This window comes from Cebus imitator, unplaced genomic scaffold (genome assembly GCF_001604975.1).
Source record: "Cebus imitator isolate Cc_AM_T3 unplaced genomic scaffold, Cebus_imitator-1.0 Scaffold0, whole genome shotgun sequence".
Lineage (NCBI taxonomy): Eukaryota > Metazoa > Chordata > Mammalia > Primates > Cebidae > Cebus > Cebus imitator.
In genome coordinates this window covers 11,053,912-11,072,679 of record NW_016107315.1, presented here as the reverse complement: position 1 = coordinate 11,072,679, position 18,768 = coordinate 11,053,912, and the positions used below count along the sequence as shown (strand labels likewise).

The following is an 18,768-nucleotide window of genomic DNA, read 5'->3' as shown; positions in this document are numbered from 1 at the left end:
CCTATGAAGGCAGTCTAGTCCCCAGGCAAGAAGGAGGTTTGTTTTGGGAAAGGGCTTTATTATCTTTGTTTTAAACTATAAACTAAGTTTCTTCCAAAGTTAGTTCAGCCCATGCTCAGGAATGAACAAGAGCAAGGTTAGAACGAAGATGGAGTTGGTTAGGTCAGATCTGTTTCACTGTATCAGTTATAATTTTGCCATGGCAGTTTTAATCTATTAATAAAATGTTCCATACAGCAGACAAGTTAAACTGTGCGACCCCTGGTTGTGGGACCCCAACCCACGGAGGCAGGCCCCCAGTAGACATGAGGCAGGACGCGTGGTGGCCGGTACCGACTTTATTGGGATCTCCGGGCGACTCAGGCGGACGGGGATGAATCGCGCGCGCTTTCTTTGTTCGGTTGACTTTATAGGGACAGAGGGCCTGGGGCGGTAGGAGAGCTGACCTGGCAGGTAGTAATTGGCTAGGTTGCTGGTCTTGGGCCGGGCCAGGATAGAGTGAGATAAGGGACCCTTCCTGTGGGGGAGGAAGGGCCTTCCTTTTCGGGAATTAGGCCCTTTCCACATGGCTGGGGAACGGGGCCAAAAGTCCTCTACCAGACATAAACAACTATAAACATTACACACCTAATAATAGACTCTCAAAATACATAAAGCAAAAATTGACAGAATTGATGGGATAAATACATTTTTATGATAATAGTTGGAAACTTATTTACCTCATTTCCAATAATGGATAGATCATTTGGACAGAGGATATAAGTAAGAAAATAGAGAATTTGAACAATGCAATAGCCAATTACTTAACAGATAAATATAAAACACTCCACTCCAAAACAGCAGAAATCATAGGGAGGCTGAGCTGGGTGAATCACTTGGGACCAGGAGTTTGAGAACAGCCTGGCCAACATGGTGAAACCCTGTCTCTACCAAAAATACAAAATATAGCCGGGCCTGGTGCTGTGTGCCTGTAATCTCAGCTATTAGGGAGACTGAGGCAGGAGAATCGCTTGAGCCCAGGAGGCAGAGGTTGCAGTGAGCCAAAGTTGCACCACTATACTCCAGCATGGGCACCAGAGTGAGACTTTGTCTCAAAAAAAAAAAAAAGATTAAGTTTCAACATGAATTTTGGAAGGACAGAGTCAGACCGTAGAAATCTGCCCCTGGCCCCACAACATTCACATCCATCTCACAGGCAAAATACATTCATTCCATTCCAATAGCTCCATAAGTTTTTTTTTTTTTTTCATTAAAAAAATTTTTTTTATAGAGACAGGGTCCCACTATATTGCCCAGGCTGGTCTTGAACTCCTGGCTTCAAGTGGTCCTCCTGCCTTGGCCTCTGCACCAACTCAAAAGTCTAGAGTCCAGACTCTCATCTAAATCCAATATGAGTGAGATTGCAAGGTGTGATTCATCCTGAGGCAAAATTTCCTCCAGCTGTAAGCCTGTGAAATTGAACAAGTTATGTGCTTTTAAAATACTGTCAACTGAAGAATGATGAAGTTCATACATTTGGAAAGGAAACCTTTATTTCTCATAAAGGATTGCAGCTTACAAGGTGGCCATTCTGACTGGCTGGGAGGCATAGCCTCCACCCAGAAGCCAGAAACAGATACTTTGAGGGAGGGGAAAGGGAATAGGAATTTATGCTGAGCAAGATAGTCAAATATACATATTCAATAAGCTATAGAAAGTGTGATGAGTAGTTTTGAGGAGGCATGTGCGCATGCACAATTGAGCTTCATGCTTCTCCATGGGACCCATATTCAAAAATGGCAGCATTAACATGATCTGAAGGTGAAGTTTTTGGTTCTCTGATGTCAAAATGTGAAGCAGAGGATGTGCTTCACCCTTACTATGCATTTTCCATAGAATGGCCTGAACCACTCCATGGTTGGTGGTTTTTTATCAGTCAAAAAAGGAGTAATGGCATTGGTTGATATCAGTGGTGGAAGATTTTGAAAGGTCTGGTTTCTGTTTACTTTTAGGGAAGAAAGCCTAATTGTGATTAGCAAGGGAATGGGTATAATGAGGTGAGACTGATTATGGCCAAGAACTCAGTTTTCAAGGTTACTCTGTGATTCTCTTGGCCAAGAGATGGTCCATTCGGTCAGTTGTGGGCCATTGAATTTTATTTTTAGTTTACAATACAATGGTGGGACAAGCATAGGATAAATAGCCCCATTCTGAAAGGGAGAAGTAGGAAAGAAGGAAAGGATAACAGGCCCCAAGTAAGTCCAAAACCCAACAGGGAAAACAACATTAAATCTTAAGACTGGAGAATAATCTTCTTTGACTCTATGTCCCCACTTCTGGACACATTAGGGTGGGGAATGGGTCCCCAAGGCTCCAGGCAGCCTTGCTCCAGAGCTTTGCTGAATGCAGCTCACAAAGTAGCTCTCATGGGTTAGAGTCTTCTGACTGTGGTGTTTCTAGATATAGTTGCATGCTGGGGCTCAACCAGTCTAGGATATTGGGGGCAGCCCTGATCCCATATTCACTGGGCACTCCCCTAGTGGGGGCTCTCTGTGGTGGCCCTGCCCCTATGGCACACCTCTGCCTGGGCCCTGAGGCTATCTGGGGCATTTAAAATTTAATGATCTAGCTATGCCCCCATAGCTTTTGCACTCTGCGCATTTGGAGAGTTAGCTCCATGCTGCTGCCATGGCTCTCCTTCTGCGACTTCCGGAGGAGCAGGACAAGCAGTACCTGGGCCTGCTTGTGCCATAGCTGGGGCAGCCAAATGGGAGTGTCAGGAACAAAGCCTTGAAATTATTCTGTTCCTGTGGCTCTGCTATTTTGGGCTTGTGATGGGTCGGGACTGAACTGCCAGCCACACAATTGAGTCATAAAGGGAACTCTGGAGCAACAGTTTGGGATATTGGACCTACATAGGAGTCAATAGGCTATATAGGTACCCTACCTTCCTATTGAGGGTACTACCCATAATAGGCATTGTCCTTTTTTGTTGGAGAGTATAATATAGAGGTTACAATCACTGTCTACAGATGACAATATACAGGCTAAAATGTTTTATGTGCAAGGCAATCAGTAAAACTTCATGATTTAGAAACAAATCAGGAAAACTTCATGATTCAAAAACAAATCATTGGCTGGGCACGGTGGCTCATGCCTGTAATCCCAGAACTTTGGGAGGCCAAGGTGGGTGGATCACAAAGTCAGGAGTTTGAGACAAGCCTGACTAACATGGTGAAACCCTGTCTCTACTAAAAATACAAAAATTAGCAGGGCATGGTGAACCATGCCTGTAGTCCCAGCTACTTAGGAGGCTGAGGCAGAAGAATCGCTTGAACCTGGGAGGCGGAGGTTGCAGTGAGCTGAGATTGCATCACTGCACTCCAGCCCGGGCGACAGAGCAAGACTTGGTTTAGGGGAAAAAAAAAAAATCATTGTCCTTTTCCACGTCAGCAGGTTACATATTAATCAGTACATCAACAGTTTGAGAAACTAATAATAAAATTTGGGAATTCACAAGATTGTTTACTCTGAAACAGGATTTAGCCATGAATCACAAGACCTTCCCCAGGTGTTTAATTTGGAAGCCTGCCAAATGTGATCTGTAGGTTATCACCTCAATCTGAGAATATCTTGATTTCATCTTTGTTCCAGAAGGATATTTTCACTGGGCATAGAAATCTGGGTTGACAGCTCTTTTCTTTCTCAATTTAAAAAGCTTTGTGCCACTTCCATATATGCATGTTTAGGTACACCCTCAGCATTCAGCCAGGTGTTTGACAACTCTGTCCTGGAGTTCACTTTCTGCTTGCACAGACCCTCAGGGTCAGCCAGAGGTGAGATCTTAAAGCTTTCTCATATCTTTCCTGGACATACGCACAGCTCTATGCATATATGTGGACATCTATATTCCTAGATGTTGGAAATAGATGCTTGGTGCCACAAAGAAAAATTAGCACTGAAACAAAGGATCTTTTAGCAATGCAATTTTTACTTCCTGGACTGCAGGAGGGGTACCCTCACTAGTCATCATGCCACGAGAGTACAATGAATAGAGGAAAACACACAAATTTATTCCTTACGCATTTGGGGGCATCCTTACTGCTGTGTTTGATCTCTGTTGGCTGAAGCCAGACCTCACACTGAACTAAAACCCGATTGGCTAACAACTTAAAACTTTTCTAAACAGGTAAAAGCAATGGAGAGCTGGGACATGCCTGTGAGCATGTCCAGCAAAGATATTTGGTTAAAGTACAAGGATACAGAATGTATTATGTGCCTTTATGCATGGCATATGTAACAGCTACATAGGATAGGGCTTAACAGAGTTATTAGCACATTTGTGATTTATTTATTTATTTATTTAAATAGGAAACTTTAAAAAGGAACTTTTCTACTTCCCACACTAGGAATATGTCAGAGCCGTTCAAAGCCTCTATGTACATCTCATTCTCCAGGTTTTCCTTTTAAGCTCTTTCATTAGCCTGTGATTTGTTCCAATTTTTATCCATCACCTTAGGCAGCTGCAAAATGGAACAATTAACCCTAAACGTTTTTGACTGACTCCCTCATGAAAAAGCCTTTTGCACTGAGTGAGCTCCAAGTTGGGTCAAATAAAGATAGCCTTGCAAGTGGGGTTTTCCAGGGAACCACTAGACAGGTCAAATAATGACAGTTCTCCAGGAATAAGGTTTTGAAGGAACTCCAACCACATCTTCCTCCTTTGGTGGCTGCCAGGTTGCTGATTTTCACTATGATTGTGGGTTGTTGCTGTTCAAGGATACTGCAAAACTGGAGACGGGGGATGGGAATAGGGCAAGTTAAAACACCACAAAACTTGTTGCTTCTACCAAGATTCAGCTGTTTTCTTGAATAAATGATCTCTAGGTTGCTATAAGCCTGAGGTTAACTTCTAGAATCTCCTGAAAAAGTTGATTCTGACAATTCTTTTTTGCTAGTTTTCTACTCACTTTTTTTTAGAAGAGAAAACTTTTAGAGGTCCTTATTCTGCCATTTTCACTAATGTCACCACCCTGTAAGGTTTTTGGAAAATGTTTTGTGCCAATTTCTGACTCTAGACAAGATGGCATATTCCTACTTCTTGCTAGTCTTTCTTCTTACAACTATGAAACTCTGGAGATTATACAACACAGAAACATAAGAAAATTCTGAAATGTTGAAAGAAGAAAGTGGACTGGCTAGGGACTTTGGGACTTGAGGAACAACATAGCAGTGAGCTCTCTGGGTTTTCTTTTTGCCTCTCATATCTCACAGATGGAGCACTGAGGAAACCTGCAACCTAGAATGGCCAATAGGCACACACCAAAAAAATGTTTCAATAGAAGCCTCCTCTTGGGCCAGGCATGGTGGCTCATGCCTGGAGTCTCAGCACATTGGGAGGCTGAGGCGGGTGGGTTACTTGAGATCAGGTGTTCAAGATCAGCCTGGCCAACATGGTGAAAACCCATCTCTACTAAAAATACAAATATTAGCTGGGCATAGTGGCAGGTGCCGATGATCCCAGCTACTCAGGAGGTTGAGGCAGGAGAATCGCTTGAACCCGGGAGGCAGAAGTTGCAGGGAGCCGAGATTGCACCACTGCACTCCAGCCTGGGCAACAAGAGCAAAACCCTGTCTCAAAAAAAAAAAAAAAATGTCCAAGCTAAGGGCTGAGTGGGACACTTGATCTCACAAGTTCCCCATTTGGCCCTCTTCCAAGTGTGCTTTGCTTCTTTTAATAATCCTTTGCCTCTGCTTTAAAACCTGCCTCAGTGTGTCAGTTGAAATCTCTCCTCTGAGAAGACAACGTTTGGGATCAGTGCGGATTCACCAGTTATTGCGGACTCACTGCCAGTAACACTTTCGCAAAGTCCAGGAGTGGGAGAAGGCCCTGACTACAAGAGACATAACCACATAATTAATTTTTCTCTATTTTTTCCCCCTCCTTTGCTTAACCCTGGGAAACTGAACTGTTGCAGTTTGACAGTAGGAAATAAGAGCCAGGGGCGGGAGACTGATACCGTGTGTGTGTGTGTGTGTGTGTGTGTGTGTGTGTGTGTGTGTGCGCGCGCGCGTTGCCACCCAGCTGTGATAATTGGATTTGAGCAATTACAGATAATGATTATAGTGATCATAAATCATAAATATGAGAGGACAACTCCTAAGGTGGTCTTGGCATGGCCCACATGTCAGAGGTTGGGAGACATTCTGGGATGCTATGAGTTATATAAGAAAGGAACTACTGAACTAATTAGGGATGAATCTGAGTGTATGGTGTGGGTAAGACACAGGAGAGTTGGGAAATAGGTGGAGTGATTGTTGCAGGGACTAGTCATATTGATCGCGTAGCTGTGGAAAGAGAGGAACAACAACCCTGGTTGGTAAGAAGAGAACACCTTAGACTCTGGGTTGTCAGGGGCAGAGATGTAACCGCCCAACAGGTTTGCCTTGCCTGCCGCCTAGACAGAGCTGATTTGTCAAGACATGGTAACTGTAATACAGAAAGGGCAGAGAATTCATGCAGAGCCAGTGTATGGAAGACTGGAGTTTTTATTACAACTTAAACCAGTCTCCCTGAAAACTCAGGGGTTGGGGTTTTAAAAGATTATTTGGTGGGTAGAGGGTTGGAAAGTGGAACGTCCTGATTGGTCGGGTCAGAGATGAAATCATAGGGAGTTGAAGCTGTCCTCTTGTGTTGAGTCAGTTCCTGGGTGGAGGCCCCAATGCCAGATGAGCCAGTTTACTGATCTGGGTGGTGCCAGCTGATCCACTGAGTGCAGGGTCTGCAAAACATCTCAAGCACTGATCTGAGGTTTTACAAGCGTGATATTATCCCCAGGAGCAATTTAGGGAAGTTCAGAATCCTCCAGCCTCCAGCTGCATGACTCTTAAACCATAATTTCTAATCTCGTGGCTAATTCGTTAGTCCTGCAAGGGCAGTCTCCTCTCCGGGCAGGAAGGGGATTTGTTTTGGGAAAGGGCTGTTACCGTCTTTGTTTCAAAGTTAAATTATAAACTAAGTTCCTCCCAAAGTTAGTTTGGCCTCTGCCCAGGAATGAACAATGACAGCTTGGAGGTTAAAAGCAAGAGGGAGTCGGTTAGTTCAGATCTCTTCCACTGTCATAATTTTCTCAGTTATAATTTTTGCAAAGGTGGTTTCAGAAGGAAGGCCCATTAATTTATCTTAGCTACTATCTGCAGGATATCTGGCCGATTTAACCTAGACTTCTGCTATCACTATCAACTTGACCACTGGACAACAAACAATCTTAATTTTAAAACTTTCAGAATCTTCCCAAAGCCTCACTAAGATACAACATAACAAAGTTAACTTTCTGAAAATTTATATTATTTCCTTTAGCGTCATTCTGTTATCACTGGACTGTTTTGTACATTTTTTGCAGACCACCTATTGTTCTAAATTCTCTAGCATGACTGACAGTGGACAATTGTATTGTTTTGGATTTCCTGCTGGTTAGCTCAGGCATGATATGTGCCATTACCAACACCTCTTGCCTCACCTGCATTCAGCCCTATTAACTGACTTCGATCTGGATTGGGAACCTGTCTACCAGCCAGTGGGCCTGATTAAACTACAGGGACTTGTAATCTTAGTTACTCTGATTTAATGTTGCCTAAGAGAAATGGAATGGATCCAGTCTAAGCCTTTATCAGTACAATTAATTAGAGTATCTGATGAACTTATGTGGCAGCTTATGCTCCTGAGAATTCTTAACCATATGTGTGATAGGTTGGGAGGTAGAGTTGTAGGGGAATGACTCTGCCATGGTACCCTGGCAATCTTGCATATATCTACATAGGCCACACAGGCAAAGGCATGAACAGTAACTATTCTAAGTCTTAGCATGTTGTCTCGTGATCCTCCAGAACACAAGAGGATAAGAGGAGCTTTACAAGGTCATCCCTCACTCCCTTCCGTGTCTCCTGTAGGAGGCTGTCATGAGACAGTTTTTCATTGCCTCTGAGATTCTGATGAAGCATGAGACTTTGTTCCCCCAGAAGGAAGTAGTGTTACAGTCAACAGTTATAACCTGAGTAGGGTGGGTCCTCCCAGGTCCACAGTTGTACCTGCCAACCTATCATACATATGGTTAAGAATTCTCAAGAACATGAGCCACCACATAAGTTCATCACTCAATCCAATGTACGTTGTAGGATACCCCATTTCTGAGGAGCCAGTTTTAGACTGCAGCAGTGTTGCAGTCTAAAATTGGCTCCTCAGAAATGGGGTATCTTACAATGCACATTGCAGTCATCCAGCTTCCTTTTGTTTCATGGCATTCTTTTTAGCATGTAGGACGAGGACCCGGGGAGCTGGCCTATTTGGCTACTCTTCCTTTTGCTGTCTGTGTAAATACATCGTATGAGTCTAAAAATGGCTTATTGTATCTTTTTTTTTTTTTTTTTTTGAGATAGAGTCTTGCTCTGTTGTCTAGGCTGGTGTGCAGTGGCATGATTTTGGCTCACATAAGATGTCCTGCTTCTAGTTAGCCCACCTGTAATTTTCCCATGCCAACAACTTCCATTAAGGGAATGCCTGAAGCCATTCCTTTTTTCCACTATGACGCTTCCCCCACTCTTCTGCCTTTCAGTCTGCTGAATGCAGATGATGAGGGCTGACTTTTCATATGTAGCAAGTTCTGAATAATTGTCTTTGTTTTCATTTGAGTAGTCTTTTATTTTCACAACTTTTAAAATAATGTAATTTCCTGGCATGTTGTGTGATGTTAGGTAAGCCATTTTCTCTCTTTGGGCCTTACTTTCTTCAACTGAAAAGTTGGTTCAACATTTATTCATTCTTTTATTCTGTAAGCCAAAAATAAAATTCTAAGCCCCCTGACCATCTGAATGGATCTCTCCTCTTGGCCAAGGACATTCCAAAGTTAACCTGAAAAACTGGTTCAGGCCATGATGGGAAAGAGGAGTTGGACATGCCTCATTATGCGCCCCTCCCTTTTGAAATTCAGGCCCAGCTGACCAGCATTAACATCAACACAGACCTTAAGACTGATGGAACAGCCTCTTTAAGTCTCACAGACCATCAGGTAGTGTGATAATGATAAGAAACATTTACAATCTATTCTCTGAAGCCTGCTACAGGCTCCATCTGCATGATAAAACCTTGGTCTCCAAAAGCTCTTATCTTAACTGAGACAGTGCTTTCTATTGATTCTAACTCTCTAGACAATAAATAACTTAACTCTTGTAAACAATTGCTGCTCAGAAAATCTTTGAATCAGTCTATGCTCTGAAAGCCCCCCTCTTCCAGTTGTCCCACCTGTCCAGACTGAACCAATGTACATCTTACATGTATGAATTGATGTCTTATGTCTTCCTAAAATGTATAAAACCAAGTAGCCCAACCACGTTGGGCACATGTTCTCAGGATCTCCTGGGGCTGTGACACGGGCCACGGTCACTCATATTTGGCTCAGGATAAATCTCTTCAAATATTTTACAGTTTGACTTTTCGTGGACAATTCTGCAAATATTTCTCAGCAGTTAAAGAAATTACTCCCCAAGAGTTGCTAGACATTAGGTGAATGTTAGAGGCACAAAGATGAGAATGCTGAAGATATAACATAAAACACCCGTCTGCTCTGGGAATGCAGAAACTGGTAAGAGAGAGAAATGAGCAGGTGCAGTCGAAGTACCCGCTACTTCCTGTCAGCATATAGCTGTCCGCCTGGGGTGCAGCGAGCTGGAGAGGAAGGGGTGCCCTGGAGCGCCCCGGAAGGATTCCTCTCCAGCCACCTCCACCCCTATCCCGGTAGCGGCCCCTGGGATCCTCAGTCTCCAAGAGAGCCGGACCGCTCTCCCCTCCCTCCCAGGGCGAGAAAGGAGGACCACAGAGACGCGGCGCCCTCCGCCGTCCTAGAGCAACCGGAGCAGCCCGAGCCCCGGCCTTCCGGATGTGGGAGTCTGGCTTGCGCTTAGCGCTGGCAGTCGTCCGTGGGGTGGGCAGTCGTGCGTGGGGTGGGCAGCCGTGCGTGGGGTGGCAGCGAGTGGAGTTGGGGGTCTTACCCGGGCGGCTGCAGGGCGCGGGGGTGCAGTGTCAGGCCTGCCCAGGTCCAGGGCATTCCTCCCCGACCCCTGCACCTCCGGCCGGGTCTGGGGGGCGCTCGCTTTCCGGGAGAGCGAGCTGGGCTATGGCAGCCGCGGCCTTGGTGAGCGGACACACCTTGGCCCTGCCTTCGAGCTGCTGCCGGTTCAGCTCACGCTGCCCCGGGCGTGCCCGGTGAGTGCGGGACTGGAGCCTGGAAGCAGGCTCGGCCCTGCCCTGGGTTCTAGGCCCCGAGACGGAGTGTTGTGGCCGCTGGGAAGTGGGGGTACAACCCAGAATGGGGGGCCTCGAGGGACAGGCAGCAGAGCGGAGTCGACACCCCCGGACATGAGCCTCAAGGAGAGCAGACGTGCAACAGCACGGGGTTGAGCCGACTGCTGGGGCAGAGTGCACATTGTGCTGTGGGGGGATGAATGGCCAGAATTTCAGAGCCAGTTTTACAGAGCTGGTTATGTTTGAACTGGGTATTAGGTTGAAAAGGAATTTGCAGCGCAGGAACAGGAGAGAACTGGATATTCAGGCAAGGGTAGCTGCAGGTGCAAGGGCACAGAACTTACACAGTATGGAGACTGAGACCCTGAGGGAGGCAGTGCTGAGAATTACAGGAACTCTCAATGGCTGGAGGTCAGCACTGTTTCTCAAGGAAGAGGATGAGAGAAAGGAAAGAACGTGCAGGAGCTGAGATTCCTAGAGATATAGAAAATGGGGACGTGGAGATGGGAGCGTGGGGAAGCGAGGTGGGATGTTTGAGAGCGTGTGTTGTGGATGGGGGAGGGCAGGCAGTAAAGTCACAGCAAGGATCTGCCCTGTGGAGTACAGTCTCCAGGGCAACATTAGTGTTGGGAGGATCCCCTAGCTGCCTCTGTGGCTGGTGGCAGTGACTGGGGAGGACAGAGGAGGAAGAGTCCTACACAGGGGCAGCAGGGATAGCAGGAGTGGGGATGAAAGGCAGTATGGCATAACAGGCAAGAGCCAGAGTCAAACAGTCCTGGGTTCTGTCTCAGTTCTGGAACTTTCGGGGAAGTTAATCCCTCTGAGCCTCAGTTTCCATCTGATACCCTCCTTGTAGGCTATGAGATATAAACTAAGTAATATATGTCAAGTGCTTGGCACAGGCTTAATAAATGATAGTTGTTATCAAGGGTGGGTGACCTCTGAAGGAGGACACATTGTGGAGAGAGGATGGGACCTAGAGTACAGATGTGGTTTGGGATATAAGGATGAAACTAGAAAACGTTTGCAGACTCTTAAAAAAAAAAAAGATGATGTTTGCTGAAATAAAGATGAAAAGACATGAGAAAATTGATGGCTGATGCCTTGTCTCTTTGTACATAGGAGGCAAAAATCTTCTGCTGAGAGAGTACCTGTAGACATTCAGAATCCAGAATCCCCGCAGGCATCCCCACAGTACCTTTTGGTGCCCTGTCTCCCCTTCCTCCTGGCCTGGTCCTGGGGTTGTCCTAGGGCATTTAAACACTTCTTGTTTCAGGAGTCAGTGACCTTTGAAGATGTGGCCATCTACTTCTCTGAGAATGAATGGATCGGCCTGGGCCCTGCTCAGAGAGCCCTGTACAGGGATGTGATGCTGGAGAATTATGGGTCTGTGGCTTCCCTGGGTAAGGGTCTCTCCCTTTGGGTCCTGCCTCCACCCTTCAGAGTTTCCTAGCTTCTTTCTCAAAGGCTCAGGAGTTGTTGATAACCCTCAGCTCAGTGGCAGCTTCAGGCTCTTAGATTTTTAATGACCCAATCTCAGCAGTTGTTGGGAAGTAGGAAGTCCTGGTATCAGTTTGGGCCTTATACCGGATTTCCTTGCCCCAGAGTGAGAGCTGCCCAACCCCTACCCTTGTGTGGTGGGGATAGTGAGAAGAGAGCAGATTCATGGTGCCCCATTGAGCCTTCAGTTCCCTGCCCTCTCGGTTTGCAAGATCCAGCCCAATTCCAAGCATCCTCATGAGGATGTCTGAACTTGAGAGCACTAAGAGTGAGAGGACAGATAAGAATTGAGGACTCAATTCCTCAATGAGTGAAATTATCCATTTGCTGACTCAAACAGTTGTTGAGTCCTCTGTCAACTTCCTAACCTTTGTAAGTCTCCTGGCTCCTCTCCTGTCCTTTACCCTGGAATTCCATTTCTTCTTCCTCTTAGTTATTTTTCTTTTTTCCCCTTCTGCCCATGAAGACACTGGCCTGGGAGGAGCCTTGGGATTACTCTGTGTCACACCACTCACTTGCCTGTCCCGTTTCCTTCCCCTTAAGCAGCATTTCCATTTCCCAAACCGGCTCTGATTTCCCAGCTGGAGCAAGGCGAAGCACCCTGGTGCTCGGCTCCTCAGGGAGCTCTGGATGGAGAGGGCCAGAGGGGCATCTCCTCAGGTGAGTGAGGGCACATGTGCCGGTCATCTGACCAGTTTCTTTTTCATGATCATTAAAATATCATAGATCCGTGTTCTTTTAACCTAGTATTGTAGACACTAGTGGGATTCCTTTTCCGCTGTGTGTTCCCATATTTTCCATCTTCTTGAGTCCTTGTTTTATTCATCCTGGCTCCTCTGTGTGCCATCTTCATTAACCTGTTTTGCCCCTTCCCCATCTCTGCTGGCTATCATGTATCTTTGCCCCCTGAGTTTCCTGTTTACTCTAATCTTGGGTGCCCTTTCTACTTCCTGGCCTGCTTAGAGTCTTCCAGCTTGGGATATAATGACCATCTTTATCATTAGAAACCAAGAACTCTCAACTCTCAGCCAAATATTTCCTATTCCTCAGGGGAAAGCCCTGGGATTACTTTAGGCCCAACAGGACTTTGTTGCTCTTAGCTTCCTAGTGATAACTGTGTTTCCTGGTTGCGTCCTTGGCCCCATTTCATCTTCCCACAAGGCTCTTCTGTGGACACAGTGAGACTTGTGCCGTGCTCCCAGTTTCCTCATTCTCACAGTTCCTTGTTCTGTCTTTTCACATTAGAATGCTCTTGATTGCAGATATTAAAACCCAATTCAGTCTGGCTTAAACAAAAAAGAAGAATTTGTTGTTTCATATAACTGGGAAGTCTGAGTGGGCTGCAGGTACAGTTTGATCAGAATTACAGTCTCTGGTCTGTCTTCATACGTGTTGGCTTTGTCTACAGCCTGGCTCCCCTTTTGGTTGTAAGGTGATTTGTGGTAGTAACAGGATTCTGCTGCCTCATACCTAGGGGAAGAAACCAGGCAGGACTTCCTTAGGCTTTAAAAAATGTGAATCAAGGTCCTAAGTATTCTCTAATGGACTGCTTTAAGTCATATGCCAGCTCTGAGTCAATTACTGTGACAAGAGAACTACTATGCACTGATTGACTTGGTCTGAATTGCCGATCCCTGAATCAGTCTCCTGTGTAGCAAGTGGGATGGGATTAACCTGCTTGGCTTAGCCAAGTCAGAGCCTACCCTAGGAACTGGAATTGGGATACCCAACCACCTACTCCAGCTCCCTACAAAGGACATAGCTACTTTACGGTGGGGAGGAGTGGGATGGGTATAGGGAGACCACCACAGCATCCTTTGCATTCTCAGTGCTTCCTCTCCTTACCACCTAAGGGAATTTCTCTGCTTTGCTTTGCGTTAGTTAGAAAACCAACAGCTAAGTTACTCCTTGACCAAAATTCTAACTCTCTGACCTGCAGCTGACTTCCTTGGCACATGCCTGTCCCTACTCAAAGTCCACTTTTGTCTTATAGAAGTTAATACTCAGAGGATGCATAGTTCCTGGATTTGGCAACAGAAAACTTTGTCATTTGAAGATGTAGAATTGATCTGTTTCTTGGGAGGTTTTGGATGAGGGTTACAAAGAGACAGTTCTAGTGTGGATCTCTGTGAACAGTAGTATGTGTTACTGAGTAAGAAGTGACTTTTGGAAATGGCTGAGTGAGGGTGTGAGTTCATCTTTTATGGATGCTATAGAGAAACCCCATCATTGAATCTTTGTGGAATGAGAAAGCAATAAATGGATAGGAAGGAAGGAAACTAGGAGATTATGTTTTCCCAGAATAGCCTGCCTAGACAGGGAGTCCTCAAGAATAGCTCTCTGCAATTCCATCACATCCTGATTGTTTCCTATGTGAATTTAATTTCATCTCCTAGGGATAGGTGCAGAAAAGGCCATAGTCTTTTCTATTTCTTCTTGACATTTAAAAATGAGTGATATGTTTTCATATCTTTGGGAACTGATAGAATTGTAGCTTCTCTGTTCTAGTATTTTCTATCCTTTATTATGTATGTATGTGTTTATTTTTTGAGGTGGAGTCTCACTCTGTTGCTCAGGCTGGAGTGCAGTGGTGCAATCTTGGCTCACTGCAACCTCTGCCTCCCAGGTTCAAGAAGTGACTTTCCTGCCTCAGCCTCCTGAGCAGCTGGGACACAGGTGCACACCACCATGCTTGGCTGATGTTTTTTGTGTTTTTAATGGAGATGGGGTTTCACCATGGTGGCCAGGCTAGTCTTGACCTCCTGACCTTAGGTAATCTGCCCACCTTGGCCTCCCACTGCATCCTGCCTATCCTTTATATTCATATACCTGCAAATTTCTGCTTATCTGTGTTACAAGTCTTTTCACCCACCTTTATTCCCTCCCTACCACTTCCATGTCTACTCCTTTCTTGATGGTCCTCACTCCTCTGACTGAGCCAGCCTCATTTGTCTCTTGACCCTGGCAGGATATCTATTTCTAAAGCCTGCTGGGATTTCCCATCTTGAGCAGGTGGAAGAGCCATTGAACCTGAAACTGCAAGGAGAGGGTCCAAGCCTACTTTGTCCTGGTAAGTGAGAGGGAAATGAGCGTTCTTTTCCCAGTCACACCTTTTCCTATCTTTCCTTTATAAAATGTAAAAATTCATTTTGCTATTATAGTTCTAAACAAATTTGGGGGCCAAATCCCCAAATCAACCAATTAAACCCTAAGCTTCCAACTTTCATTAGGACAAGCTCAATTAAATTAATTAAAAAAGGATGGGTCTTGGGTCTTAGGCTTAAACTGAACAGATGGCCTGCCCATTTGGCTGCTATGATCACCCAATATTTTTAATGTAGATGCTGTATTTTACTCATTGCATTAGTTGCTAGGGGTAAAATAGTCAAGTCATTTATGGTCCTTATCCTGGAAGGACTCACATTCTAATGTGACATAATACATAAATGTATAGTTACAGAAAAATGATGAAGCTGTAACAGAATGTGAATCAGACACTATGAGAACAAAGAGGAGGGAGTCTTTGCCCATTTCTGCCTGGAGTAGTTTGAGAAAGCACTTTTCATGGTTTCATGGTGAACTTGGTGATTGGATTGAAAGAGAAGACTATACTATACTTTAGTGTTGAAAAGTGTGAGGAAGCTCATTCTTGCTACTGTCCACGTGTGTGACAAGCCCAGGTTCCCAGGTATACCACTAAGGATTCCTTATTTCTGAACACGTCCTCTGCCCTATGTCCTGGCCTGTTCTTCTCATGTTATAAACTGTACTCAGCTACCTAGGAGGAATTCTGACTTGTTTGCCTTAGATTCAATTCACCTGTTTTCTGAGAGCCTACCCTGGGACTTGGTTTGGTGCTTGGAATCATAGCCCTCAGGGATTCTATCTAGTTGCTGTCTTTTGCTTTTGGTTTCTGTGTGTTAGCCTTGTTTTTGCCATTTTCAGCTAGGACAGGCTACTGAGACATGGGTGGCACTTAGAGAGAAGTGGACATATTAATACTACTTGGCGACCTTAGTTGCACTGTCATGGATAATGATGACATTTGTAGCTCTGATTTCTTTTTTCAGAGGGCGTGTGGAAGAGGAAGAAAGATTTTATTCTGAAGGGGGAAATTCTTGAGGAAGCACAGGACCTCATGGTCCCATCAAGTGGACCCAGGTGGTGTGGATCCCGGGAATTATGGTTTGGGAAAACCTGTAAAGGGAAAAGCAGGTTAGGGAGATGGCCTGGTTACCTCAATGGGGGAAGTATGGAAAGTTCAACAAATGATATTATAGAAGTGATTGTCAAGGATGAGAAGATCTCAGTAGAAGAGAGTTCAGAGAATACTGTCAATAAACTCATTGGTATACATCACACAATTCTAAATGAGCAAACATTCTATGTATGTGAAGAATGCAGCAAGTGTTTTGATCAAATTGAGGACTTTGATCAACACCAGAGAACTCATAATGGAGAGAAGGTCTATGAATGTAAGGAATGTGGGAAAGCTTTCAGTTTTTGATCACATTGCGTTGCATATCAGAGAATTCACAGTGGGGTGAAACCCTATGAATGTCAAGAATGTGCTAAGGCCTTTGTTTGGAAGTCACCAGAGAATACATACTGGAGAGAAACCCTTTGAATGTAAGGAATGTGGGAAGGGCTTTAGTCAGAACACAAACCTTACACGACATCAACAGATCCATACTGGGGAGAAACCATACACATGCAAGGAATGTGGGAAAAGTTTTACTTGAAACCCAGCACTTCTTCGACATCAGAGGATGCACACTGGGGAGAAGCCTTATGAATGTAAGGACTGTGGGAAAGGCTTCATGTGGAACTCAGATCTTGCTCAGCACCAGAGGGTCCACACTGGTGACAAGCCTCATGAATGTACTGACTGTGGGAAAACCTTCTTTTGCAAGGCACACCTTATTCAACATCAAAGAATCCATACTGGGGAAAGACCCTACAAATGTAATGACTGTGGGAAGGCCTTCAGTCAGAATTTTGACTTAATTAAGCACCAGAGGCACCATGCTAGCAACAAACTGTATAATTGTCAGATCTCTCACCTTCTTGAACGTGAGCGAGTGCATAATGGTGATACTTGTTTATAAATCTTATGCTACAGGAACCCCAGAGACAAAATGAGATGACCGTTCACAATTTGCTGTAACCCTTAACTTTAATAGCCGGTATTATCTTGCCCTTTTGAACATATATCATGTACTCTAGCCAGATTGGTCTCTCTGTTCTGTGATGTTTGTACAAGGCATCATTTAGTTGGGCAGCTACTCTATCAGGTGCTAACCACTATACATACATTGATTAATTTGTATAACAATCCTATTAAGGTAGGTGCTCTTCTCCCCATTTTATAAATGAGAAATCTGAATTGAAAGAGGTTATAAAACTCATTCAGGGTTTCTCAGTAAGTTATAGATTTGAAATTGGAGCCAGGCCTATCTGACTGCAGAGTTCGTACTGGCCTTTACTTAGTTGTACATATTTATGCCTCTGCCCGTTATTATTTGCTCATTTTCCTGTGCTTTTAGTTTCCCTTCATCACTTAGATCCAGCTCCTTCAGCTAAGCAGATCTGTCTTCCTCTTCTACTTGTAGTCAGTACCACCCAAGTTAGTATTTAATTATGTGTCATCTATATTTTTCTAATAGTCTCATGTCTCAGTCTTAATCTCAGCTAAATGACTCTTTGAGGACCAACACTGCATTTCTTTGATATTTTTCAAATTCTCAGACATTTATCTTTGACTAAATATAACATGCACATGATAAAAAAAGAATTGAAATAGTTGAAAAGGGTGTTCAGTGAAAAGTAAATTTCCTTGTCATTCATGTCTCAATTCTCCACAGGGGCAATCACTGCTAATGGTTGTATATGGCTGTAGATATTTTTTGTATACAAGTGTTTATTAGTACTGCTTTTCATAAGTCTGCCTCGATGAAAACCTTATTTGATGGAGGCAACATTGCAGTTACATTGTCAACTCTAGGATCTTTTCTTCAGAAGTTGCTGTGAGGTCACCAAAGTAATTTAGGGCAACAGCAGAGGGTAGTCCAGGTCTTGAGAAAACTGATTGCCCTTGTTTCATGAGACACCATTCTGGGATTGGGAATATGTAAACTCAACTGGAGATTTTTTTCATAAAAATTTATATAGTTTGGCTTGTGTCAATCAGCTTATCCCATCCCTGGCCACAGAGCCACTGTGATATGAGGAGATACTGGGCCTTCTGGAAAAGAAAGACTTTTCTTTGAGAGCTACCAGAGGAGATATTATCTGTCCTCTGTGTGGCACATAGGAAAATGTGAGGCCTAGAACTACAGCAACTTTTTTTTTTCTACTAAGAGGGGAGATTCTAGAGCTTCCAGGTGCTACCATGTGGAGCCTGAGGATAAAACCAATACCAAAGAAGACAGTGGCAAAATAGAGAGAAACTAGGTCCTTGGTGACATCTTTTGAGCCACTAGACCAAGCCTTACCTGAAGCAGACATACCTCAGAACTTTTCAGCTATGTGAGCCAATAAACGTCTTTTGTCAAATGAGTTAGAGTTGAGTTTTCTGTTATTTGCAACTTAGCCACACAACTACAGTCTTACGTTTGAAAGCACTGTTTTCTCATACAGCTCCTCAGTGTCACCTTTTCCTCTTGCTTAGTAGTTTCATAAGCTCTTCATTTTTATCTCATCTTGGTTGCTTGGAAGTTGAGCATCTAAATAGGGGGCTCTCATGACCTAAGGTTAATTTCATGCATACTACCTAATTGATGTTTTAAGTTATACTATTAATGCAGGATTTTTTGCTCCTTAGTTCAGCTAAAATCTGGGTTCTTGTTTCATGACCAGGAAAAATTAGGTGCAGGGTCACATTGAAAATTGAGGAGAGCAGAATTTATTAAGCAAAAAGGAAAACTCAACAAAAAGAGGGGTCTTGTATGCAGGTTTTCCATCCCACTAAATTGAATACCAGGCCACCACAC

At 44.3% G+C, this 18,768-nt stretch overlaps 2 protein-coding genes across 2 annotated transcripts in view; both read left to right on the top strand.

Annotated features, from left to right (window-relative positions):
• KRBOX1 (KRAB box domain containing 1) overlaps window positions 1-18,768 on the top strand; it is a 53,200-nt gene that overhangs the window by 7,371 nt on the left and 27,061 nt on the right. The gene's annotated exons all lie outside the window — the stretch shown is intronic.
• On the top strand, window positions 11,410-18,331 carry ZNF662 (zinc finger protein 662). The gene is given in 5 exon segments (XM_037733878.1): window positions 11,410-11,679; window positions 12,320-12,436; window positions 14,745-14,846; window positions 15,847-16,366; window positions 16,368-18,331. Coding segments are annotated over 5 exon segments (1,290 nt in total). The 5' UTR covers window positions 11,410-11,645; the 3' UTR covers window positions 16,885-18,331.